Source organism: Somniosus microcephalus, chromosome 15 (assembly GCF_052327205.1).
Source record: "Somniosus microcephalus isolate GS21.2 chromosome 15, FLI_Smic_1.0, whole genome shotgun sequence".
NCBI classification, from domain to species: domain Eukaryota; kingdom Metazoa; phylum Chordata; class Chondrichthyes; order Squaliformes; family Somniosidae; genus Somniosus; species Somniosus microcephalus.
The window spans coordinates 114856540-114884117 of NC_141001.1; the positions used below are offsets into that span (position 1 = coordinate 114856540).

General features: G+C 48.4%; 1 protein-coding gene across 2 annotated transcripts in view; it reads left to right on the forward strand.

Annotated features, from left to right (window-relative positions):
• The window catches only part of kiaa1549la (KIAA1549-like a), a 474294-nt gene that overhangs the window by 216125 nt on the left and 230591 nt on the right, over positions 1-27578 (forward strand). For both annotated transcript variants that reach the window (XM_086008325.1, XM_086008326.1), the window contains exon 11: positions 12967-13130. In XM_086008325.1, coding sequence (XP_085864451.1) covers positions 12967-13130 — 164 coding nt within the window. The remainder of the gene's footprint in view (positions 1-12966; positions 13131-27578) is intronic.

The following is a 27578-nucleotide window of genomic DNA, read 5'->3' on the forward strand; positions in this document are numbered from 1 at the left end:
TGCAGCTTCCTCTGAGGAGTCTGGAAGCTCAGGCTGTTCCTCCTGGATAGTGGGGAGGGGGGCTGTCGATGGTCCTGTGGGGGAGTAAAGGAAAGAGTTAGACATGTTAGATTGTGCAGATGATCAAAGTCAATCTGTTAGAGCATCAGAATCAACATCAGTCACTCATGCAATGTCAATGAGAGAGATGAAAAACTACTCTGTCACCAGCTTGCTCTAATGCATCCATCTGTACATCCCCCACTTGCGCATCCTCCTCCACTCCCACGATCTCCAGGACCGCCTCCTCTGCAGTGGTGAGCTGGGCTATTGAGGGTGGCCCTCCTCCTGTCCTGGCCCTCTCCCTCTTATTGTGAGCTCTCTTTTCCTGCAATGAGGGACACAATTGGAGTTTGAGTGAGAATGAAGGAGTGAGTGTAGAGAATCTATAGCATAGATGCTTAGAAGGACACAAAGATGGAGTGAGGTGCCAAGAATAAGGGCCCTCCCTGTGTGTTGTAAGTTGTTGTCATTGCATCACAGTGATAGAGAGTGTGAGGGCTACATAGTCGAATAGTTAAGTGAATGTGTACACAGAGAGAGGGAATGGTTAAGGGTGCAGGGATGTAAGGGTCAAGTGGGATGTGGAGGAGGAGGTTGACAAAGCAGAGTGCTGGTGATGAGAGGCGATGGGGATCAGATTGAGGGTCATGGGGATGGAATACTCACTTTTCCTGTGTGGAGAAGGTCATGAAACCTCTTTCGACACTGCAGCCAGGTTCTGCTGCACATTGAAATCGCATTCACCTCCTGTGCCACTTGAAGCCACACAGCTTTGGTCTGTTGGGGAGGCTTTTTCCTCCCTGCAGAAGGAAAGAGCACTTCCTTGTTTGTTCATGCTCCCTCCACCAGAGCTTGGAGGGAGTTCTCATCGAATCGGGGTGCACACTTTGGTCTGGTGCTGGACATGGTTGCAGCAGGATTTCCTCAGAAGTATGCTGCTAAATTTGAAAGGCTGAAAAAGAACCAAGGCTGCTTGCAGGCCTTAAATGCAGCTGCATAGATGACGTTGTAGCGGTACCACCGAGTGTCCCTTACTTACCGTACATAATTCCCTTTAACGTAACGATGTAACCGGTGCGGGGCTTTCCTCCTTTGGGAGCGCGGGCGAACGCGATGACGCGGGTTAACGCGATGACGTCACGTCGCACATTGTGTGACCGTCCCAAGCGTGGGCAAACGCGATGACATCATCACGCAAGTCACGTGACTACCCAAGCGCGGGAAGACCGCGATGACATCATCACGCAATCCACGGGACTAGCTAGTCAGTCCTCGTGGCGTTTCCGTCTGGTGAAGACCTATTTTATGGCTCTCCTGTACCTAGCTCTGCAACCTGTTAGAATTCCTCTGTTCCTGCATTAAAAACCTTTTTGATTGTTCTCCTGGAGTCGAACTCGATTATTAAGTAGGAATTCGTCCAATACCTACATCGGTAAACCCGAATGCCTACAATTGGTGACCCCGTCTCCGTGAACATTTTTCACGGAAGAAGCGCACAGCTTGAACCCCGTCTCTGTGAACGTTTTCACAGAAGTTGAACAACAACCGACGAGCACCAATTCTTACAACTGGTGACCAACGACGTGAGGACGGGAGCTCATCAATACCTGCATTGGTGACCCCGTTTTTCGTGAACATTTTTCACGAAAGCAGCGCAGCCGGACCCCGATTTTTCGTGAACGTCTTTCACGAAAGAAGCACGCCTGGAAGCTACAGCCGTTTCGCTCAGCTACCGCAACACTGGGGGCAACAACCGCCCTCGTGCTTTATCCTAGTAGAAGCCCCGTTCGCCTTGTGCAACATCGATACGGCGCAGACCACGTATCTGGATACGGTCTCCGTTTTCGACAGCTCTACCGACTTTCGGAGCGTCAGCCTCTTTAACAACCCCACGGCAGAACAGCAAGTATAACACCCTCACAGCGCGGGTACAGCACGTTTACGGGCTCACAGGATCGGAGCGCGCCCCGGCGGAGAGGCCATGAGGACTCAGTCCTCGCAAACCACCCCTCGCAACCCACGGGGACTCGCCCCTTGCAATCCACGAGGATTCACCCCTCGCAACCCACGAGGACTCGCCCCTTGCAATCCACGAGGATTCGCCCCTCGCAACCCACGAGGACTCACCCCTCGCAACCCACGAGGACTCGCCCCTTGCAATCCACGAGGATTCACCCCTCGCAACCCACGAGGACTCGCCCCTTGCAATCCACGAGGATTCGCCCCTCGCAACCCACGAGGACTCACCCCTCGCAACCCACGAGGACTCGCCCCTCGAAAACCACGGGGACCCATCCCCTGCCGACGCCGCACCAGCCCGTCAGCCTGCTGGTCTGTCTTTTCTACCACGCTTTTCGGCGCGACAGCGAAGTGTTGCCGCCCTCCTGGCAGTTTTTGCCCCTAAATCAACAACTAGAAGCGTTGCCGCCCTCCCGGCAGTTTTTCCCCCTACCGAAATCAACAACAACTAGAAGCATTGCCGCCCTCCCGGCAGTTTTTCTCCCTACCGCACTCAACAACAACTAGAAGCGTTGCTGCCCTCTCTACAGTTTTCCCCTCAACAAAAGCAAATATCTACTGACGCTGCGACCATCGAGGACGGGTCCAACGGGCATCCTGCAGCCGCAATCGGCCACGCGAAAATTGCTGTTATCACCGATCACTGATCAACGCAGCAACGGTTCACTCTCTTCTGTGTTACCGTAGTAGCACTATGGCACGCACCGTTCCGTGCGTTCCCGACTGCCGGAGAGTTCACTCGCCTGTCGGCGAGTTCACCGACCTGCCCAGACCCACTTTTTTTCCTCCTGGATCACCCGTTCGGCATTCCTGCAGATTTTGTCAGACTGGGGACCTTTTCCCAACAATAACAGAGCCATGGTCCGCGTCTGCCCAACCTGCCAGTCACTTTGACGCGGTCAGCTGTTTTGCCCCAGCGCCCGTTTCAAACCACGGGCTACAGAGGTCACACGCTTCCACGGTCCTTCACAGGGCTGAATATGTTTTATTCACCCTTACACGCATCGGGATCCGCTCAAGACCCCGTCTACCGGACCACATATTTCGACCTCGCCTGCCACGTCGAGACAGCACGACCGCCCGCCTGACCATAAGCCACCCATCGTCGTTACGGCACACCTAGTATGATCGTCCGCCTGACCACCAGCCACCCATCGTCATTACGCCAATCCAAGTACGACCGCCCGCCAGACCGCCAACCACCCAGCAGTCTCCATCTCGAGACTACAGGAGTCGTTCGGACAGGCTCGTCAGACCACCTCACCGTTCGACGTCCGTTAAAGCGAATTCTGGGGGGGGCGCATGTAGCGGTACCACTGAGTGTCCCTTACTTACTGTACATAATTCCCTTTAACGTAACGATGTAGCCGGTGCGGGGCTTTCCTCCTTTGGGAGCGCGGGCGAACGCGATGACCCGAGTTAACGCGATGACGTCACGTCGCACATCACGTGACCGTCCCAAGCACGGGCAAATGCGATGACGTCATCACGCAAGTCACGTGACTACCCAAGCGCGGGAAGAACGCGATGACGTCATCACGCAATCCACGGGACTAGCTAGTCAGTCCTCGTGGCGTCTCCGTCTGGTGAATACCTATTTTATGGCTCTCCTGTACTGATCTCAGCAACCTGTTAGAATTCCTCTGTTCCTGCATTAAAGAACCTTTTTGATTGTTCTCCTGGAGTCGAACTCGATTATTAAGTAGGAATTCGTCCAATACCTACATCGGTAAACCCGAATACCTACAACGTCATCGGATGCGAGTTTCCGCATCAAAAGACTCATTGGGCCAGGGGTTGCCACACGCTGGAAATCAAGTGCCCAATTAGGGCAAAATCGCTCATTTGTCCCACCTCACATCGGAGGTGGGGTCCTGACACGCCGACCACCTGACACGCCTCCAGCCTGCCCCCAATGACAAAATCCAGCCCATCAGGTACACAGGGACAAAGGAGATATTAGGAGGGGTTTGCAGAGGTTTGGTCAAAGAGTTGAGTCTGAAGGAGGAACTTCGAGGCGCTGGGAGATTGAGAGGCAGAGGGAGTTACAGAGAGCACTCCAGAGCATGGGCTTATTTCAGAGCAAGAATATGCAGATAAGCTCCCCCTGGTGTATATGCAGTGAGTGTTGGAGCCGTACACAACAAGCAGGTCCTGCTCCGTGCTGAGCTCGGTGATCTGGGGGAACTGGCAGATTAGCAATGGTATCCTTTCCCGTGAAATAATGGCCACTCGGGCCTGGTATCGAGAAGCAATGGGTGGTCATGCAACTGTATCCAAACAAGGATTTAACACATTAAGAAGGGCGGCGAGAGAATTAGAAAGATCCCACAGCACTATTCGAAGAAGAGCTGGGGAGTTCTCCCCGGTGCCCTGGCTAATATTTATCCCTCAAGCTATATCGCTAAAAAAACAGATTATTTGGTCATTTATCACATGTCTGTTTGTGGGATCTTGCTGTGGACAAATTGTCTGCCGCGTTCCCTACTTACGGAGTCAGGGGGCAAGTAGAATGGATAGCTAGTTGGCTACAAGACAGAAAGCAGAGAGTAGGGGTAAAGGGCAGCTATTCAGCGTGGCAGAAGGTGGGTAGTGGTGTTCCACAAGGATCAGTGCTGGGACCACTGCTGTTCACAACTTACATTAACGATTTAGACTTTGGAATCAAAAACACACTTTGTAAATTTGCGGATGACACCAAATTGGGGGGGGATAGTCAATACTGAGGAGGACTGCAACAAATTACAAGAAGACATTAATAAGCTTGCAGAATGGGCATATAATTGGCAAATAAATGTCAACATAGATAAGTGTGAAGTATTACATTTTGGTAAGAAAAGTAAGGAGGCCACAAATTCAGGATCTAAATGGGGTCGAGGAACAAAGGGATCTGGGAGCACAAATACACAAATCACTAAAAGTAGTGACGCAGGTTAACAAGGCCATAAAGAAGCAAACCAAGAACTAGGGTTTATTTCTAGAGGGATTGGATTGAAAAGTCGAGAAGTTATGCTAAACCTGTTTCGAACCTTGGTTAGTCCACACTTGGAGTACTGCGTACAGTATTGGTCGCCATAAAGGATATAGAGGCACTGGAGAGGTTGCAAAAAAGGATGATACCAGAAATGTGAGGTTATATCTATCAGGAAAGGATGAACAGGCTGGGTCTCTTTTCTTTTGAAAAGAGAAGGCTAAGGGAAGATCTAATAGAGGTCTTTAAAATTATGAAAAGTTTTGATAGAGTAGACACATAGGGCAGGATTTTCATTGAGCCGGATTGGAGGCGTGTGGGGGGTTAAAATCCCGAAATCGGGGGGGCACGAACCCATCCCGTCCCCAACCTGCCTCCTTGCCAGTTTCAAAGGAGGCGGGTACCCGACCCGCACTGGGACCCACCTCCCCGAGGCAGGAAGAGGATGAGTGCCAATTAGTTTTTAGCCTAATCCCTATTTTCATTAGTGAAATGTGGGATTCTCGACAGCTACAAACTACGCCAAGTTAGCGAGGCGGGCTGTCGGGATGAAGGGCTTGGAGGGTTCGAGATGTCTGGTGTTCAGGTGAGTGATGGGTGCATAAGTGCAGAGGTAAGTGTGTTTGGTGTGTGTAAAGTGTTCAAAGAAGTTTTACTTACATGTACTTGTTAAGTCCGTGAATGATTGAGACACGGACCAGCAGGAGTGAAAACAAACAAGTCTTTACTGATGGAAGTCAATAGCGAAACTAACAAACAGAGGCTCTCTAGCGCCTTTTATACAGGGGTGGTCACTGCCGGTACTGCAGTCTGAGACCAGTTATTCTCTTAAAGGTACATACACAACAATTCCTCCCCTTTTAGATAAACAGTACATAACATTCATTTAACAACTAAATGATAACTAATTACAATCACAATCACGGTTGCTAGATACATTGGTTAAGTTTAAGCAATTATAAGTTCAGTCTTTGAGGAGGCTTCCTGATTCTGTCTGGATAACGCCTCTTTGGGATATCAGGTTCTTCTGGCAATGTTGAGTCGAGATCAATGTCGTTGTTTGGTTCATCTGCTTCCAATATCACCGATTCTGCGGTAGATGCAATTGGTACGTCGATTTCATTGCCAGGTGTATCAGATCGTGGTGTGGAGTTGACGTTTTCCATTGACACTAGAATCTGGTCAGCATGGCATCTTACAATGCTCTCTCCAACGTCCACGGTATACATGAGAGGTCCTTGCCGTGTACAAATCGTTCCTGGCTGCCATTTCTCAGTGCGGTAGTCCCGGGCCAAAACTGGTTGACCTATCTTAAAACTCCTGGTCGGCCTTTCATTCATATTCTGAAACTGCCTGTTCTCCACATCTCTTCGGACGTTTGGCTTAACCAAATCCAAGCGGCATCGTAGTCTTCGATTGAAGAACATCATGGCTGGAGTTTGGTTGGTAACCGCATGTGTCGCATTCCGGTAGGCAAACAAGAAGTTGTCCACCTTGTGTTGTAGGGGTATATCTTCATTACACATTGCCTTGATAGCCTTCTTGAATGTTTGGACAAACCTCTCGGCCAATCCATTAGTGGCTGGATGATATGGGGCAGATGTGTAATGCTTAACGCCATTGTTCTTTAAGAACCTCCGGAACTCTTCAGACACAAACTGTGGTCCATTGTCAGAGCAAATCTGTTCAGGCAGCCCATTCCTGGCGAATATGGTTCGCAAAACTGTGATAGTTTTTTCCGTGGTGGTTGAGGACATTTTTATTACCTCTGGTCACTTTGAATGTGCATCCACCGCAATTAAAAACATCGAGTCCATGAAGGAACCAGCAAAATCAATGTGCACCCGTTGCCATGGAGATGAGGGCCACTCCCATGGATGCAGAGGAGCTTGTGGTGGGGCGTTTTGGACCTTCTGGCATCCTGCACAGCTCTTGGTCATCTCTTCGATTTCTCTATCGATTCCCGGCCACCACACAAACGCTCTGGCTAAGTTCTTCATTTTTACCCCACCCAGATGACCCTCATGAAGCTCATTGAGTACTCTATCCATCAACTTAGGTGGAATTACTACTCTGGATCCACACATCAAGGTTCCTCTGCACACTGACAGCTGTTCTGTTCTCGGCGAGAATGCTGGCAGCAGTGGTTCGCCATGTGCTGGCCATCCCTTCACCGTTAAATCATAGACCCGTGATAGTGTCGGGTCATTCCATGTTTCCTTTTCTATGTTTGCATTCGTCACAGGGAGACATTCGACTATGGTCGAGTGGAATAACTCCATTGGATCCACTGCAAGGTCTTCTTCTTCCACCGTCGGCAATGGTAGGCGTGACAATCCATCAGCATTTCCATGCTGTTTAGTTCCTTTGTACTCGATGTCATATTGGTGTGCCCCTAGGAAAAGGGACCATCTCTGCAGCCGTTGTGCCGTCATTATCGGTACGCCCTTCTGAGGGTTGAAAATGGAGACAAGAGGTTGATGATCGGTTAGTAGAGTAAATTTTTGACCGTGCAGATAGTGATTGAACTTCTTCACCCCCCACACTAGGCTGAGGGCCTCTCTGTCAATCTGGGCGTAGTTACGCTCGGCAGAAGTTAACGAGCGTGACGCAAAAGCTATCGGCCTCTCTAAACCATCAAGGAATTTATGTGACAGTACCGCCCCAATGCCGTAGGGAGACGCATCACACGCCAGCCTGATTGGCAGTGCTGGGTTGTAGTGAGCCAATACTTCCCTTGAAGTGATTAAGTCCTTACTCTTCTGAAAAGCACGCTTACAATCATCGCTCCATTTCCATGCTACCCCCGTTCGTAGCGGGGCGTTCAGTGGGTGCAAAATTGTCGACAAATTCGGCAAAAACTTATGATAGTAAGTCACCAACCCGAGGAATGACCTCAGTTGCGACACATTTTCAGGCGCTGGGGCCTTAACAACCGCTTCAATTTTGTCAGGGGACTTATGTAACCCCTCTTCATCAATCACGTGGCCACAATACGATATCTGTTTCTTAAAAAATTCGCACTTGGGGCGGTTGGCTCGCAGCCCATGTTCCCGTAGTCTAGTGAGCACCTGTTCTAGGTTCTTGAGGTGTTCACTGTCATCTTCACCTGTTACAAGGATGTCGTCCAAGTAACACTGAGTCCCCGGAATCCCTTGCAGGACTTGTTCCATTGCTCTTTGCCATATCGCCGGAGCCGATGCTACTCCGAATACCAATCGATGATACTGGTAAAGACCTTTGTGAGTGTTTATCGTGAGATACTTCCTAGAGGACTCTTCAACTTCCATCTGCAAATAAGCTTGTGCTAGGTCAATTTTTGTAAAACGCTTCCCTCCAGACAGTGAGGCGAAGATGTCTTCTATCCTTGGAAGAGGATATTGTACTGTGTGAAGGACAGGGTTCACCGTCACCTTGAAATCCCCACAGATGCGAACCTTCCTTGGCTCTCCGGGCTTATTGCTTAACGTTTTCTTCATGACAGGAACGATGGGTGTCGCCCACTCGCTCCAGTCGACCTTAGACAACACGCCCGCCTTCTCCAGATTCTCCAGCTCTGCCTCGACGGCTGGGTGAATTGCATTTGGTACCGATCTTGCTTTGAAAAACTTGGGAACTGCATTCTCTTCTATTTTTATTGAGGCGGTTACGCCTTTAAGCGTGCCCAGTTCTTGTTGAAATACCTCTTTGGCGTTAGCTAAGGTTGTTGACAATCGTCCAGGAGTGACGTCTTCATCTTTTTTACCATCCACCGTCATTGCATGAATGGAATGCCAATCTAAGTTTATCTTCCTGATCCATTCCCGTCCCAATAACGGTGGTCCACCATTTGGCAGTATGTAAAGATACAATTTCCGAATTTTCTTGCCATTGTATTCGACAGGCACCCTTATTTTTCCTCTGGGGTATACTTTTTGCCCCGTATACGTCGTCAAGACGATGGATGTCTCTCTCAAGGGTATGTGTGAAAATAGCCGCTCGTAGTCTCGTCGATTCATGACGGTTAGCGCTGATCCTGTATCCAATTTCATTTTAACTTGGGACCCTGCTATCGTGAGGGTGACCCAAATGGTTCGGTGATCCTCTTTTGCGATTACATTGTGAAGTTTGAGACAGCTTAGTCTCCTGTTTCTGGATTCACTATTGCTCATCTGATCTTTGGAACTACTGTCCGTTAGCTTTTGTACTTTCTTGTACGGTTCCTTAGTAGCCTTTTTGTTGTCGCTGGTCTTCTTCCCAGACCTGCAAACTCGTGCAATGTGTCCAATCTTCCCGCATTGTCTGGATATTTTGTCTTTGGACCAGCAGTCCTTCTGGTCATGGTTAGTTCTGCCGCAGCGATAACATTTTGCAAATCCCCGTGTCATTTCGTAGGTGCCGTATTCCTGTGGTTTTTGTTGAATTTCTGCAGCTCCCCTGGCTGCTGCTTCATACGATACTGCCACGCTGAAAGCCTTATCTAGCGTCAGCTCTTTTTCTGAGAGTAACTTCTTCTGTGTTCCTTCACTCAGGAGTCCACGGACAAATTTGTCCCGTAGGGTATCTGCCAGTCCTGCTCCGAACTGGCAGTGCTTTGATAGCTTGCGTAGTTCCGTAAGATACTCAGCATTGCTCTCATCTTTGTGCTGAGTTCTCCTGTGGAATTTAAATCTTTCTGCTATCAACAGCGGTGCAGGGTTTAAGTGTTCCTGTAGGACAGCAACAATTTCGTTAAAACTCTTCGCCTTCGGTTTGGCTGGAGTAATCAGGTCCCGCAATAGGCCGTACGTTCTAGCGCCCATTAAGTTTAGCAATATCGATGCCTTTTTCCCCTCCGCTATTTCGTTTGCTTCGAAATATACCTCGACTCTTTCCACATACGTGGTCCAGTCCTCTAATGTATTATCAAAAGCAGTGATACAGCCAGTCTTCGGCATCTTGCAAATCTAAAATGGCGCCTCCCGCGCTTTGCCTTCTTCCCCGATTTAACAAAATGGCGCCTCCCGCGCTTTGCCTTCTTCCCCGCTGTTGTTAGCGCTGCTTTCCGCGGTTTCTTGCGCGTTAAATATTGATTCTTTTTCTTTTATTATTTTCCCATCGTGGAGCAGACCCTCTGGGACACTTCCCTCCCTCTTCTTAGGTCCGAACGCTGCCCGGCTTCGAAGCACCGGCCGCGCCCTGTGCGCTCCACCCTCTCTCTCTCTCTTTGCTTCCCGACTCGCTGCCCGGCCCCGTTGAAAAGCCACCCGATCGAGCTTCAGCCCGCCGCAGCCCAGGAAGGATCAGAGCACTACCTGCCACCAGCCCGATTAGCTGGGAAACCACAGACCGAGGAACCCAGCCTGGCTCTGAACAGTCTCTCCTGCAAGTTTTCAAACCGATGATTGACGGTCGACGCCCGTTTCCCGAGTTTCTTTGGACTCTTTTTTCTTTCTTCTGGCTCCGACCTTCAACAACGTCGTCTGAGGTGCTGCCGAGTTGCAGGTAAGTTCGTTTCTTATTCGTCGCCAGTGTTAAGTCCGTGAATGATTGAGACACGGACCAGCAGGAGTGAAAACAAACAAGTCTTTACTGGTGGAAGTCAATAGCGAAACTAACAAACAGAGGCTCTCTAGCGCCTTTTATACAGGGGTGGTCACTGCCGGTACTGCAGTCTGAGACCAGTTATTCTCTTAAAGGTACATACACAACAGTACTTACCTTTACAGCCTTCCTTCCTTCAGGTCTCGGGAGTCCCTCATCTCACCGGCACAGAAAGCAGAATGGCCGCGATCTGTCAAAATCTGCAGCATTCAGCTTTCTGTTCTGGGGAGACTTCTAAATCATCCTGAGAGGAAGGAATTAACTTAGAGTACAGATTGTCAGTGTTCGACAGCTTCAAACAGCTGTGAAATGCTGATATTTCATCTGTCAAAAGGTCTTGACAGATGAAATATCAATCTGTGACATCACCTGTTGCCGGGTGGCCCTTAATTGGCCTGCTGGGCGGGCTCAACAAGGTCAATCAAGTCAAAATCGCATGGGTTGGCTACAACTCGATGGGGGCGGGACTACAACCCCGGAAGTTGTAGTCCCGCCTCCTACCCGCCTCCTCAATGAAAATTCAGCCCAGAGAGAATGTTTCCAATTTTGGGGAAGAGCAAAACTAGAGGCCATCAATATAAGATAGTCACCAAGGAATCCAATAGGGAATTCAGGAGAAACCCCTTTACCCAGAGAGTGGTGAGAATGTGGAACTCGCTACCACAGGGAGTGGTTGAAGCGAATAGTATAGATGCATTTAAGGGGAGGCGGGATAGAGTTAGAGAGGAAGGACGGGAGGAGGCTCGGGTGGAGCATAAACGCCGGCATGGACTAGATGGGCTGAATGGCCTGTTTCTGTGCCGTATATCCTGTGTAATGCTGTGTAATTCTATGTTAATAGAAAGGAGGGCGTATAGTCTGTAGCTGTAGGGACAGCTGAATGGCTGGAGAGGGTTAGTTGGCCGAGGAAATTGTTTCAGATTAAATAGCTGTTGGAGATTTCACTGATTGTGTTGGTTTCCATATTTAAGAAAAGATATACTTGCTCTCGAGGTGGTTCAGAGAAGGTTCACTCGGTTGATTCCAGAGATGAGGGGGTTGACGTATGAGGAAAGGTTGAGTAGGTTGGGACTCTACTCATTGGAGTTCAGAAGAATGAGAGGCGATCTTATCAAAACATATAAGATTGTGAGGGGGCTTGATCGGGTGGATTCGGTGAGGATGTTTCCACAGATGGGTGAGACTAGAACTAGGGGGCATAGTCTTAGAATAAGGGGCTGCCCTTTCAAAACTGAGATGAGGAGAAACTTCTTTACTCAGAGGGTAGTTAATCTATGGAATTTGCTACCCCAGAGAGCTGTGGAAGCTGCAACATTAAATAAATTTAAAATGGAGATAGACATTTTCCTAGCAGATAAGGGAATTAGGGGTTACGGGGAGAGGGCAGGGAAGTGGACGTGAGTCTAGATTCAGATCAGCCATGATCCTATTGAATGGCGGAGCAGGCCCGAGGGGCCGTATGGCCTACTCCTGCTCCTACTTCTTATGTTCTTATGTCATCAGCAAGAACCAGAATATAAGGAGCGGCTTTCTGGTTGGGTCGAATGGCCTGTTTCTGTGCTGTATATACTGTGTAATTCTGTATAATTACAACATTACAAAAAGTACTGCAGTGGCTGTAAAGTGCTTTGGGACCTCCTGGGGTGCGTGAAATGTGAAGATATAAATGCGCGATCTACGTTGTTTTCTTTATTGTAAACCATTCAGTGTGACGGTGCCGTTGAGGGCAGTGGAGACACCAAGGAAACACCTCACCAGGAACGTACCGCACTGCTCAAAGGATGTGTTCATTGAGAGATGGGGAAGGAAGATTGCGCTGCCTATTTAACACCAAAACACAACTACTTTTTGAAACACGAGGGGTTAATCTTAACCTGACCCGCTGTCGGTAAACTGACGGGATCGGGTGCAACGCTGGTTTTGTACCCCGCCCCATCTAACTCTCCGGTGAAGTCAACAGAGGGTAATATTGAGTGGAAGACTGGCTTTCCACCCGATTCCCTGGGCTTTCCTGCAGGGCTAGTTGAGTAAAAATTGCACTGTGAGCAGGGGAGTTATCCCGGGCCAATATTTATCATTCAATCAACATCGAAAACAGATTATCTGCTCATTATCACATTGTTGTTTCTGGGATCTTGCTTTGTGCAAATTGGCTGCCGTGTTTTCCTACATTACAACAGTGACTACACTTCCAAAAAAAAGCACTACATTGGCCGTAAGGCGCTTTGGGACGTCCGCTGGGCGTGAAAGGCGTTTTATAAATGCAAGTCTTTTTTCAAAAGGAGCAGCTAACGCTTAGAAATATCAGTGGAGGTTTGTGTCGTTAAGAGGTGATGGCGATCGTCTCTCTAATCCTTTTCTTCTTTGTGCAGCTGTTGTGAAAAACCCGCCCAACAACTTGTGGATCATCGCGGCGGTGCTGGCTCCCGTTGGCGTGGTAACCGTTATCATCATCATCATTTCTGCCGTGCTGTGCCGGAAAAACAAGAGCGAGTTTAAATCCGAGACCATGTCGAACCTCCACCAGAGAGCAAAGGTGAGCAGCAGTGAGGGCCCCACGTCCCGTGGGATTGACTAACTCGTCCCCCACCTTGAACTCACCCAACCTGACAGCATCTGCAGGAGCGAGCTCGGAAGCTGGCAACTGTTTTTTTGGAAATTTGAAAATAAAAAACAGGGAGAAATGCTGGAGAACGCACTCAGCAGGTCACAGGCGGCACCTGTGCAGAGGGAGGGGAACAAGAGTTAACGTTTCAGGTGGATGACCTTACGTCAGAACTGGAAGACGTTAGATTTAACATTTATACATTTTAATGTGGAGATAGACAGATTTTTTACAAGATAAGGGAGTGAAGGGTTATGGGGAGCGGGCGGGGAAGTGGCTTTGAGCCCAAGATCAGCCATGATCTTATTGAATGGCGGAGCAGGCTCGAGGGGCCAAGTGGCCTATTCCTGCTCCTATTTCTTATTGTTCTTATGTAACAGTTTTTAAGCAAGTGCAGAGGCAGAGAAAAGGGGGGAGGGGTGCAAAGAACCAAAGGGAAGGTCTGTGATAGGGCGGAGGGCAGGAGAGATTAAGTGACAAAATGGATGACGGTGCGAGGCAAAAGGAGATGGTAATGGGACAAGTAAAGAAACAAAAGATGGGTCTAGAGGAGGCGTGACTGGCTTAAGCAGAAAGGCGGTGTACCAATAGGGGGTCTCCACCTCCAGCAGCAGCCCACACCCCCTCCACTCCCAGTGGCTCAGGTGTAGCCATCCTCCATCACCCGCACCTGCCGTCCGAGAAAAGGGGAGCGGTGGTTAAGGTGTGAAGTTGTAAAATTTGACGTTAAGGCCGGAAGGCTGTGAAGTGACTAGTAGAAAGATGAGGTGCTGCTCCTCGAGCTTGCGTTGAGAATCACTGGAACGGTGCAGGAGGCTGAGGTCAGAGAGGTCAGCGAGGTCAGAGAGGTAAGTTGGTTTGTCTGATTACACTGCGCGGGGTAAGAATATGGTAATTTTGGAATTAAAAACACCCAAAGGGGGTGCTTAGAATTAGACCTTTTCTTGCTACGTTTCAAAGTTAAGACAACGATTGACAGACAAACAACTTGGGGGATAAATTTGGTTGATTTGCGCCTCCCGTTAGTGCCCTAAAAAGGGGTGCGACCCAATTTTGCCCCCCTTGCATTTATATAGCACCTTTAATGTAGTATAACATCCCAAGGCGCTTCACAGGAGCGATTATCAAACAAAATTTGACACCGAGCCACATAAGGAGATATGAGGACAGGTCAAAGAGGTCGGTTTTAAGGAGCGTGTTAAAGGAGGAAAGAGGTGGAGAGGTTTAGGGAGGGAATTCCAGAGCTTAGGGCCCAGGCAGCTGAAGGCACGGCCGCCACTGGTGGAGCGATGAAAATAGGGGATGCGCAAGAGGCCAGAATTGGAGGATTACAATTGAACTTGGATAGATTACAGCATTGAAATTCATTCCCAGTCACGTATTATTGTTAGATTGCAGCATTATAATTAGTTGACCTTACATTATATGGTAAGCTCGAACTCTTGGATTGCATTACCAACCCCTGGCCTATAATGGCCTTTGAACTTGGATAGATTACAGTGTAGCAATTTACTCCCAGTCTCCCTTACTGCCTGTTTAAGGGCTGTATATTAGACACTCGACTGTCAAGTAACAGTTGCATTTCTCGAGTAAACATCTTACGGAGTGTGTAACCTGTTTTTGCAGTGGCCAATTTCCTATAGGCCCCTGCCGCAATCGGCAATTATTGTAAGTGGTTTCGCCCCGCCTGTAGCGAGCACGCAAACCCCCTTACTACAAGTTCTGGACGATAGGGATTACTGAGGACAGATTTGAACATGGACAGTGTTTTCGGGCTCACCCATGCAGTGTTTATTAAGGTTAACAAAAACCACTCCACTCGCATACAGTGCGAGCAGTGTGAACACAACAGTACAGTTTAAAGCAGTACAACCCTGACTTGTCCAACAAGCCCCTGCCGTGCTGACTTACCATGGCCTAAAAACACCCTCCCATGAACTAAACTAACACAGGACCCTTCCAACACTAAACCCCCTCTGGTTTGGTAGGAACATACAGGCACCCCCTCACACAGCTAAGTGATCTTGTGGGTGTGTAGGCTTGGCAATACTCAGCTAGATTGCCCTTTTGATCTTGCTTGCAGCTTTCTCCCGTACGTCTCGGCTACCTGGTTCCGTACTGGCCTTGCGGCATGCGAGTCCCAGCCTCAGTCGAAGTCCGTCTCGGTTGGAAGAGCAAGGCTCTGCTCCCCTTGATGTTCCGTTGTGTGGAGGGCAGGAGAGAGAGAGAGAGCTATCCAAACTGCTCTCTGATATATCCCTCCAATACACAGACCGCTGTCTGTGGTATTAATGGACACATGGCCTGGGGGAATAGGTTTCGATCTCTTGAATGGTTTGAATGTTTTTTTTGATCTCTTTTCGATCTTCCTGCCGATTAACTTAACGAGTTCATCTTGACTAGAACAACGAGTCGTCAGCCTTGTTAATCAAGACTTGGGAGTGGGCCCCTCGGGCCATTGTTCCCAAGGACAGTTTGTTTCCATATGAATGAGTCATCTCCAGCTAGAGTGGTTTTACACTGCTCCCCCCCACCCCCCCCCCCCCAAACAGCCTGTCCAGTTTTTAATAGGGGTTAAAAATCCAAAAATCCATGAAGTTTGCACCGACTGCTACAGGTTATTAAAACATCTAGAGCACGCATACAGCCTCCTGCTTTCAATAGTGATTTTTATTTTGGTTTTACTATTCGGTGATCTCTTTCCTATTTTGGGCAGATGTTATTTTTCCGTGGAAGGGATAGAAAAGAAAGACTTGCATTTCTATAGCACCTTTCACATCCTCAGGACGTCCCAAAGCGCTTTACAGCCAATGAAATCATTTTTGAAGTATTGTCACTGTTGTGATGTAGGAAACACAGCAGCCAATTTGTGCACAGCAAGCTCCCACAAACAGCAATGTGATAATGACCAGATCATCTGTTTTTTTAGTGATGTTGGTTGAGGGATAAATATTGGCCCCAGGACACCGGGGAGATTTCCTCTGCTCTTCTTCGAAATAGCGCCCGTGGGATCTTTTAGTGATGTTGGTTGGGGGAAGTGTAGTCACTGGTCACTATTGTAATGTAGGGAGTGAGATACCCACACAATCATACACAAATAGGGCTACAATTTTCCACGTGCAATTCCCGCCTTGTCTTTGTAACAGCGTAAATGTCTGATTCTTCAGGAAATCTGCCAAAGTCACAGTGAATCAGGGAGCCGCTGCAGAAATCCCAGACCATAATTTTAATCACAACAACTATCACAGTTAATTGTACTGCGTACTATTCTGTCGCCATATTATAAAAAGGATGTAGAGGCACTGGAGAGGGTGCAGAGACAATTTACAAGGATGATACCAGAAATGCGAGGGTATACCTATCAGGAAAGGATGAACGGGCGAAGGCTGAGGGGTGACCTAATAGAGATCTTTAAAATTATGAAAGGATTTGATTAGAGTGGATACAGAGAGAATGTTTCCACTTGTGGGGAATAACTAGAGGCCATCAATATAAGATAGTCACCAAGAAATCCAATAGGGAATTCAGAAGAAACTTCTTTACCCAGAGAGTGGTGAGAATGTGGAACTCGCTACCACAGGGAGTGGTTGAATAGTATAGATGCATTTAAGGGGCGGTTAGATAAGCATATGAGGGTGAAGGGAATAGAGGGTTACGCTGATAGAGTTAGATGAGGAAAGATGGGAGGAGGCTCGAGTGGAGCATAAACACCGGCATGGACTGGTTGGGCCGAATGGTCTGTTTCTGTATCGTATATCCTATGTAATCCTGTGTAAAAACGTGAAATGGCTGTAGTTCGATTGAACAATACTTGTGTAGCAAGGTGTAAGAATGAGCAATTCTTTTCAATGCACTGCGGGTTCAATCCCCATGAAAATGGAACTTAGATATTTCTAATCTATGGCAAGTGCCCTCAGGGTCAACTATTGTGGTGGTTGTGGTCTATTGATGTTGCCGAGGCAGCTAGAGATTAACAGAGGTCAGTGGCTACTCATTTTAATAAATGAAAATAAGATGTAACCATGGCAGTCGACCCCTGCATGAATCAATGTTCCCTGTGAGCTGCACTTTGTTCTGTGCGACGTGTTGCTTTTAGTACGCGGCCCCATTAAATCTCCACGCACGCCCAGTATTTACAATGGAGAAGCCGATGAACGGCCCGCGAGGGATCTTTCCCATCACTGTGCGGCCACGCAGCTCAGAGGGAACATTGGCACGAATGCCGTTTTTTAAAATTCCCCGACCTAAAAACAAATAGTTCATTCGACAAAAAAAGTCGTCGAGTTTGATAACAAAATATTAGTTATTTTTAAGATGTGTACAAATGTACAATTCCAGAGCTTAGGGCCTGGGCAGCTGAAGGCACGACCACCGGTGGTGGAACGATGAAAATCAGGGATACGCAAAAGGCCAGAATTGGAGGAGTGCAGAGATCTCGGAGGGTTGTAGGGCTGGAGGTGGGGGGGGTGGCGAGGCCATGGAGGGATTTGAAAACAAGGACGAGATTTTTAAATTCGAGCCGTTGCCGGACTGGGAGCCAATGTCGGTCAGCGAGCACAGGCAATGATGGGTGAGCGGGACTTGATGCAAGTTAGGGAAGGTATCCTGGCCAATAGTTTACAGAGGGTGCAGCTTGTTTGATAACACACAAATCAGATGGAGCTAAAGTTTTGAGGGCAGAAATCACGAGGCTCCTCTGCTGGTGTGAATCCTGACTGGATGGGCTATCGTATTATAACTCTGTCTCCGACTCTCATTGGTGCCTGGTGAGGCTGTCGTCGGCAGCAGAGGCTCACCAGGCTCTACCACAGAAGGCAGTTGAGGCCAACTTATTAAATATATTCAAGAAGGAGTTAGATATATTTCTTAAGGCTAAAGGGATCAAGCAATATGGGGAGAAGGCAGGGACAGGGTACTGAGTTTGGATGATCAGCCATGATCTCATTAAATGGCAGAACAGGCTCGAGGGGCCGAATGGCCTACTCCTGCTCCTATCACACACACAGAATCACACAGAAACCCCACAGTGCAGATAGAGGCCATTTCGGCCCATCGAGCCTGCACCGACACATATCCCACCCTATCCCTGTAACCCCACGTATTTAATCCCCCTAACACTAAGGGTCAATTTATCATAGCCAATCAACCTAACCCACACATCTTTGGACTGTGGGAGGAAACCGGAGCACCCGGAGGAAACCCACGCAAACAATGTGCAAACTCCACACAGACAGTCGCCCGAATTCGAACCCGGGTCCCTGGCGCTGTGAGGCAACAGTGCTAACCACTACGCCACCTAGTGAACCTTCTCTGAACTGTCTCCAATGTAAGGATATCCTTCCATATAAGGTGTTATATGCATACACGTTCTTTCTTTCAGGTTGGATAAGCTAGGCTTGCAATCTTTCGAGTATAGAAGATTAAGAGGAGATCTAACTGGGATATTTTAAGATGATTAAAGGTTTGATAGAGAGAAGCTACTTCTTCTGGTGGGGCAGTCCAGAACATGTTTCTATGTTTCTACATGTTCACCACGGAATCCATTCGCATTTTTTTTTCTCCTGAATGCTACTTTGTATTCATCCATGCTGAAGGACATTTGTGAAATATAGGAACAGGAGTGGCCCATTCTACCCCTTGAGCCTGCTCCGCTATTCCACTAGATCATGGCTGATCTATATCTTAACTCCATCCACCCTCCTTGGTTCCGTAACCCTTAATACCCTTTGCCCAACAAAAACCAATCAATCTCAGTTTTGTAATTTCCAATTGACCCCCCCCCCCAGCCTCAACAGCTTTTTGGGGGAGAGAGTTCCAGATTTCCACTAACCTTTGTGTGAAGAAGTGCGCAAATTGACTACACTTCAAAAAAGTACTTCATTGGCTGTAAAGCGCTTTGGGCCATCCGGTGGTTGTGAAAGGCGCTATAGAAATACAAGTCTTTCTTTCTATTTTCCTGACATCACCCCTGGACAGCCTGGCTCTAGTTTTAAGGTGATGCCCCCTTGTTCTGGACTGCCCCACCAGAAGAAGTAGCTTCTCTCTATCAAACCTTTAATCATCTTAAAATATCCCAGTTAGATCTCCTCTTAATCTTCTATACTCGAAAGATTGCAAGCCTAGCTTATCCAACCTGAAAGAAAGAACGTGTATGCATATAACACCTTATATGGAAGGATATCCTTACATTGGAGGCAGTTCAGAGAAGGTTCACTAGGTTGATTCCTGAGTTGAAGGGGTTGTCTTTATGACGAAAGGTTGAGCAGGTTGAGCCTATGCTGATTGGAGTTTAGAAGAATGAGAGTTGATCTTATTGAAACATATAAGATTCTGAGGGGGCTTGACAGAGTAGATGCAGAGAAGATGTTTCCCCTTGCGGGGGAATCTAGAACGAGGGGGCATAGTCTCAGAATAAGGGGTCACCCATTTAAAACGGAGATGAGGAGGAATTTCTTCTCTCTGAGGGTCGAGAATCTTTGGAATTCTCTACCCCAGAGAGCTGTGAAGGCGGAACCATTGAATCTATTCAAGGTGGAGATAGACAGATTTTTGAAAAACAGGGGAGTCAAGGGTAATGGGGAGCGGGCAGGAAAGTGGAGTTGAGGCCAAGATCAGATCAACCATGATCTTATTGAATGGCGGAGCAGGCTCGAGGGGCCGAATGGCCTGCTGCTGCTCCTATTTCTATCTCTGAACTGCCTCCAATGTAAGGATATCCTTCCATATAAGGTGTTATATGCATACACATTCTTTCTTTCAGGTTGGATAAGCTAGGCTTGCAATCCCTCGAGTATAGAAGATTAAGAGGTGATCTAACTGAGATATTTTAAGATGGCAGGACTGTCTTATGAGGAGAGATTGGGTCGACTAGGCCTGTATTCACTAGAGTTTAGAAGAATGAGAGGGGATCTCATTGAAACGTGTAAAATTCTGACAGGGCTAGACAGACCGGATGCAGGGAGGATGTTTCCCCTGGCTGGGGGGTGTCCAGAACGAGGGGTCACAGTCTCAGGATATGGGGTAGGACATTTAGGACTGAGATGAGGAGAAATTTCTTCACTCAGAGGGTGGTGAACCTGTGAAATTCTCTACCACAGAAGGCTGTGGAGGCCAAGTCACTGAATATATTTAAGAAGGAGATAGATAGATTTCTAGACACAAAAGGCATCAAGGGGTATGGGGAGAGAGCGGGAATATGGTACTGAGATAGAGGATCAGCCATGATCATATTGAATGGTGGAGCAGGCTCAAAGGGCCAAATGGCCGACTCCTGCTCCTATTTCTTATGTTCTTATGTGTTGTGTATTTTGAATGTTGTATTTGAATTGTCCCACATAGCTTACCGTAGTTGTGATGTGCAATGCACTATGGGAAATAGAGTGCATGAAGTGGAGAAGATTCTGGAAAGTGTTGGCTGTGAACTGAACTCTGTCTCCTGCGTACTCTTTTCATTGTTATACAAGCAAGGTTATTAAACTCTTGAGATTTAACAAAAGTGGCGACGAGGACGTCTGAACTTACGTGGCTCTGCTGTGCGGAAGATAGTCGGGTTTTACGTGTTTAAAACTGTTAGTTTTGCCGTGGACAGTTAATTAAAGTGAATAAATCGGGAAGGACATTTATTCAACTGTGAAACGATCTGTGAATTAAAGCACTTAACTGATAGTGATTTTAGTTGAGTTCAACATTGGAAGGATCCTTAGTGAATGATAATTAGGAGCCTGAGAGAAGGAAAATGGCTGGAATTATCGGTAACATTGGACCGTTTGATGAGAATGTCGAACAATGGAACTCATACACAGAACGATTTGAATACTTCACACAAGCAAATGACATTGGAGGGAACAAAGTAGTACCTACATTGTTAAGTGTGATGGGACCAAAGACTTTCAATCTTTTGCGTACTTTAGTGCATCCAGATAAACCAGGGACTAAACAATATAGTGAAATTGTGGAGATACTAAAAGGGCATTTTTCACCCAAACCCCTAGTCATAGCTGAGAGGTTTAGGTTCCACAGGCGTAACCAGGAAGAAGGAGAAACAGTGACCATGTTTGTAGCTGCACTAAAAAGACTATCAGAGCACTGTGAGTTTAATAACCTTACTTGTATAACAATTAAAAGAGTACACAGGAGACAGAGTTCAGTTCACAGCCATCACTTTCCAGAATCTTCTCCACTTCATTCCCATAGTGCATTGCACATCACAACTATGGTAAGCTATGTGGGACAATTCAAATACAACATTCAAAATACACAACATCTCCTCCCCTCTTACATTAGATGTCCCAATAGAACCACAAAATTTAAAAACACAATAATAATTCAAAATTTTTAAAACACAATTATAACGCAATAAAACACAGATAAAGGATAAGCCTCTGAACTATAAGTTCAAACATATAGGGGGCTGCCGCTCTCTGGTAGGATACCGGCGGTCAACCTGGCTCTCCAGTTCATTGTCTCTCACAGGTGACGTCAACACAGGTGCAGGCGGCTGAGGTGCCTGTATACAGGTCTCCCTTGCTGATGAGATAGAGGCTGAAGCGGCTGCTTCCTCAGAAGGTGAGCCTCTCAGTGTAGAAGGCGGATGACCCACAGCGTCACCCAATGGCAGATAAACTGCTGTTGGTGGTTCAGTGGGTGTTGCTGCACTTCGTAGAAGCTGATCGGTGTGTCTCTTCCAGACAATGTCCTCGGGTATCTGTACAGTGTAAGATACTGGACCAGTCTGTGCAATGACAGTAGCAGGAACCCACTTAGGTCCACCACTGTAGTTCCGTGCCAACACATGTTCACCTGGACTGAAGACTCTGTCTTTGGAGCGTTGTTCAGGTCACTTGATCTGCTTGTCCTGCTGATACTGTACCACGTCTTTCACCTTTGGCGGTTTCAGCAGGTCAAAGTTGGTTCGTAGCTCTCTTTTGAGCAGTAGAATGGCAGGTGATGCTTTTGTGGTCGCATGTGGTGTGTTCCTGTAACTCAACAGGAAACTATTCAGGCGCTGATGAAGCGTTCCCATGCCTTGCGATGCCTTTAGAGAGTGTTTCATGGTCTGAACAAACCTCTCAGCTAGACCATTGGTCGCAGGGTGGTATGGTGCAGCCCTGATATGTTGTACGCCATTCACCTGCAGGAATGTAGCCATTTCTTGTGACACCCACTGTGGACCGTTGTCTGAGACAAGTTGCATCGGAGATCCAAATCGGCTGAACAACTCACCTAACTTCTCGATGGTCTTCTCAGCGGTGGTGGACCTCATTATGATAACCTCTGGCCACTTACTGCGCGCGTCAACAGCCACCAGGAACATTCTCTCCTCGAATGGACCTGCAAAGTCTACATGAATGCGGTGCCATGCTTCCTCCGGAAAGTCCCAGGGGTGAAGAGGTGCAAGCTGTGGCACATTACGAACTCTCTGACATGAGGAACAGGTTTTAGCTTTGTCCTCAAACTGTCCATCCATACCCGGCCACCAGAAGTAGCTCCTCGCAATTTCTTTCATACGAACCATTCCGCAGTGTCCGGAGTGTAGTTGCTGTAACACTGGTTTCCGTAGCGATGGTGGAATAACCACTCTCCTCCCCCACAGCAAACATCCAGACTGCACCGACAGTTCATTTCTCCTTAAGAGATATGGGCCTAGAAATTCAGTGCCCTTAGCGCCGATTTTGCGGCGCTAGAGGGCCTAGCGCTGCAATTGGCGCCGGTTCCTAAATTGCCTGGGGCCCTTCCGCGGCGGTAGACCGGTAGCGCTGCGCCGGCACCGATGACGTCATCGGTGTGCGCAGCGTCCCGGTTGCCGTGGTAACCCGGCCCCAAGCCGAAATTCAGTTGCGCCCGCCTCGCCCGTGGCAGGCGCAACTAAGACTCTGGCAACAGAGTCTTCCCCCAGTGTGCGCCGGCGCATAAAGGTGGAGTGGCGGCCGGCCGCGTTCCCGGCGGCCGCCTGCCCGCACCTCCCTTCCCGGACTCCTGCATTCCCCCCCCCCCCTGCGGCCCTGATCAGTGTCTGATGCGAGCCCGGCACTTCCCCGAGGTGCCGGGCTCAGATGTCGGGGCAATCCGCCGGACAGTTGTCGGCTGCAGGCAGCTCCTCCTTAACAGGAGGAGGAGGCCTGCAGTTCCCCCGCCTGCCGCACCGCATCGGGTGCCGCAGCGGGGGATTAGCGCCGGGAAACCCAAGTTCACGCCCGTTTTGAGGCGCTAAAGGAGGGTTTTAGCGCCCGCCGCCGTCTGGGCCCAGCGCACCCGAATTTTCGTCGGGCGCTGCCGCATTACCGCTGGCGCAAACTTTCTGGCGCTACAGCCCTGGCAAGACCAGAACCCAATTTCTAGGCCATGGTTTCAGGTTTGGGTCATCGCTGTCAAGCTTGCCCCTGACGATAATGTCCAGCACTGCAGACAACACTGGGTCGTTTCTGGTGTTTCGTCGGACCTGTGTCGAAGTAACAGGCGCGTTTTGCACCTGCCTAAAATAGCAGATGTCCATGCTACGCGTCATAGGCTTTGTGACAGGCAGCGGCAACCTGGAAAGACCGTCGGCGTTGCCGTGCAGGTCAGACTTGCGATATCTAATGTCAAATGTGTGTGCAGACAACAGCAGCGCCCACCTTTGCATTCTGCTCGCAGCAAGTGACGGAATCCCTGTATGTGGCCCGAAGATGGTCGTGAGAGGGCGGTGATCTGTTAGTAGGGTGAACTGTCTCCCGTACAAATATTGGTGAAACTTGCGAATGCCAAAAACAATGCTCAGTGCTTCTCGTTCTATTTGGGCGTAGTTAGTTTCAGCTCTGTTCAAAGTCCTAGATGCGAATGCTATCGGCTTCTCTTCTCCGTTTGGCATGATATGAGAAACGACCGCTCCCACACCATATGACGATGCATCGCAAGCTAACTGTATTGGTAATGAAGGGTTAAAATGCGTCAAAGCCTCTGACTTCAGGAGCGTGTCCTTTGCTGTCATGAACGCCTCCTGGCACTTGTTAGTCCATTCCCACTTCTTGTCTTTACATAGCAACCAATGCAGCGGCCTCAGCATCGAGGCTAGGTTCGGTATGAACCGTCCATAGTAGTTCAGTAACCCTAGAAAAGAACGCAGCTGGCTGATATCTTCAGGTGCTGGGGCATCCACAATTGCCTTGGTCTTGGACGGTGCCTTGTGAAGGCCTGTGGCATCGATCACATGACCGAGGTACTCAACTGATGCCTGAAAAAAATCGCATTTATCCCTGCGAACTCTGAGTCCGTAATCTCTCAGTCTCTGTAGCATTGCATCCAAGTTATGCAGATGGTCTTGGTCATCACACCCAGTAACTAAGATATCATCTAAGTAGCACTGGACTCCAGGCAATCCACTAAGGATATGGTCCATAGCACGTTGGAAAAGCGCTGGAGCTGATGTAATTCCGAAAGGAAGTCGACGATACCTAAATAGGCCCTTGTGCGTCACAATAGTCAGCATTTCTCGTGACTGTTCATCCACATGCATTTGCAGGTAGGCTTGACAGAGGTCCCCAGCAAGTCCCACAAACAAATCATCAATATGGGGGAGCGGATATTGCTCCACTGACAATACAGGGTTAACAGTTACTTTAAAATCTCCACATATCCTAACTCCACCCCCTTTCTTGAGCACTGGTACGATGGGCGTTGCCCATTCACTCACGCTGACTGGTTCTAGTACTCCGCTTTCAACTAGGGCTTCTAAGTCAGCCTCGACTTTTGGTCTGATTGCATAAGGTACGGGTCGTGCCTTCATGAACTTGGGTTTGCTATCCTGCTTAATACGAAGCTTCACAGTAATATCTTTCATGCTACCCAGTTCTCCATTAAAGACTTCTGCATGTTTCTTTAAGATGGCGGGTAAGCCTGGATCATTGTGTGACATCATGTAGACTGATGACCAGTCTAATTTTATTCTCTCCATCCACGAACGTCCCAGCAGGGAGGGGTAATCTCCTTTAACTACGTAGAGTGGTAACTTCCTAGTTTGTCCATTCAACTGAACTGTGACCTCAGTGATACCTCTCACGGTTACTCTTTCACCGGTATATGTCTTTAACGCTATGTTAGCTGGCTGAAGTGGAAGGTGCTTTAATGTCTTTTTGTAGACTGTCTCTGACATAGAGATACTGCTGCCCCGGTATCGATCTGCATTCGCACAGGCTGCCCCTCTAGCAAGGGTGAGACCCAGTAGCCATGATTTAACATTATGTTCTTATCTCGAAGCATTTGTTCCTCTGTATTTCCTTTGAAGTGTAGTCACCGATTTTTTGTAGACAATAATCAGCAGCCAATTTGCGCACAAACAATGAGATCAACGACAAGTTAATCCATCAACCAATCCTGTCTTTGCTAGGGTTGGTTGATGAAGGAAATTAACCAGGACGCTGGGAGAAAGTCCTGCTTTTCAAATAGTTCCATGGAGTGTAGGAACAGAGAGACCTGGGGGTTCACAAGCACTAACCTTAGAAGGTGGCGGGACAAGTTGAGAAGGCTGTTGAAAAAGCACACGGGACCCTTGGCTTTATTATAAATATAATAATAGGTATAGAGGTCGATTTTCCCACTGGAGGTGAGATGGAGGCGGGTTTCAGTTTGGGTGGGTTTGAAACCCGCCTCCACTGATAGGTTTCAAAAATTTGCGATTTTCCCATGATTGGCCACTTGATTTCAGAGGTGTGGGATGCCCTTGATCAATTAGTGTTTGGGGACTGAAACTCGCCTCTGTTGCCAGGACTTCATAGCTTCTTGCTCCCTTGGCTCATTCCACAGCATTTCTGCATCTCCTGCACCACCTCCAACATATCCTGAAAAACCACTATGTCCAATTCCAAGGCAAGGGCCTCCCCGAGGCTCTCGGATGAGGCGCTGCAAATGTTGTTTGAGGGGGTGAGAGCTAGCAGGGAGGTGCTCTTTCACTCATCTGGGAGGAAGAGGCCTGCCAAAGAAACCAAGGCTGTGCGGGTCCAGCTGGCAAGGGATATAACCTCCAGATCTGTGTGCAGATTGGGAGACTGTTTCTGTGTATTGATGAAATGCCATCCCTGTTGGAAAGCATTAAAATGATTTGAAGCCATAATGTTGGCGTTATGCCATCTGTTCTTTCGCCTTAGGCAGCTCCACAGTACGGGCACCGCCACACTTGCGTTGTCAGGTTGGTGGCCTGAGTGAAAGGAGGCCAGAGAGTCATGTCCATTGTCAATGATGTCATAAAATGGAACAAAGAACATGTGTCAACTTGGGCAACCTATGCAAATCTGGTCATGATAAGTTCATCCTTTGCATCCCGGGCAGCCATGTGCTCGCGTGCTGCCGCTGCCGCTGATCGATACACCGGCGCTCTGACCTCCTCCTCCTCCTCCTCCAGATCCTCCTCCTCCACCTCCTCATCCTCATCTGTGGTCCATGCAGAAAGTAAACAAATGGTTCCCATGCTGCTTGTAGATGCCTCCTTTGGGGAAGTGCTCATTGCAAGCGGGGAGAGGGTCTTCCAAGGAGGTCTCACAGTTGATGGAGTCAAGCTGCAGCACCTCCAACTTCAGAAGGCCTTCTAAAAGTGCTCAGAGACTTATTAAAGCCAAGGTCTGGCACCTGCAAGTAATTCTTGCTGCAATAAACGATGTCTTGTTAGACCTGCAGCAGTGAGGAGGCCACCCACGAGTCAACCCGCCAGGTTTACCTGGCGTGGTTCAGGAGGTGCATAGATCACACCGAAAAGCTGGAAAAATCACGAGGGCCTCTCAAAATAGGCTTAGAGAGGCCCTTAACGAGCATTTAAGGATCTTTAATAGCGCAATGGTCAACAGGAGGCAAGAGCGTTTCCGGCCTTCAAAACCGGCACCGGCAAAATCCTGCGGAGGCGGGTTGGAGGCGGGTTCCGAACCCAACCTCTTCGAATCTGATTTTCCCGCCTTTCCCGCCTCCAAACCGCCTCCTCTGACATCAGAAAATCGCCCCCATAGATTACAAAAGCAAGGAAGTTATGCTAAACCCTTTATAAATCACTGGTTAAACCCTCAGTTGGAGTATTGTGTTCAATTCTGGGCACTGCACTTTCGGAAGGATGTCAAGGCCTTGAAGAGGAGGCAGAGAAGATTGACTAGAATGGTGCCAGCGATGAGGGACTTCAGTTACATGGAGAGATTAGAGAAGCTGGAATTGTTCTGCTTAGCGTAGAGAAGGTTAAGGGGAGATTTAATAGAGGTGTTCAAACTTATGAAGGATTTTGATAGAGTAGACGGGGAGAAACTGCTTCCATTGGCAGGAGGGTCGGTAACCAGAGGACACCGATAATGCCTGCCTGTTCAGTGGACAATAAATATAGAATCTTACAGCACAGAAGGTGTCCGTTCGGCCCATCGTGCCTGTACTAGC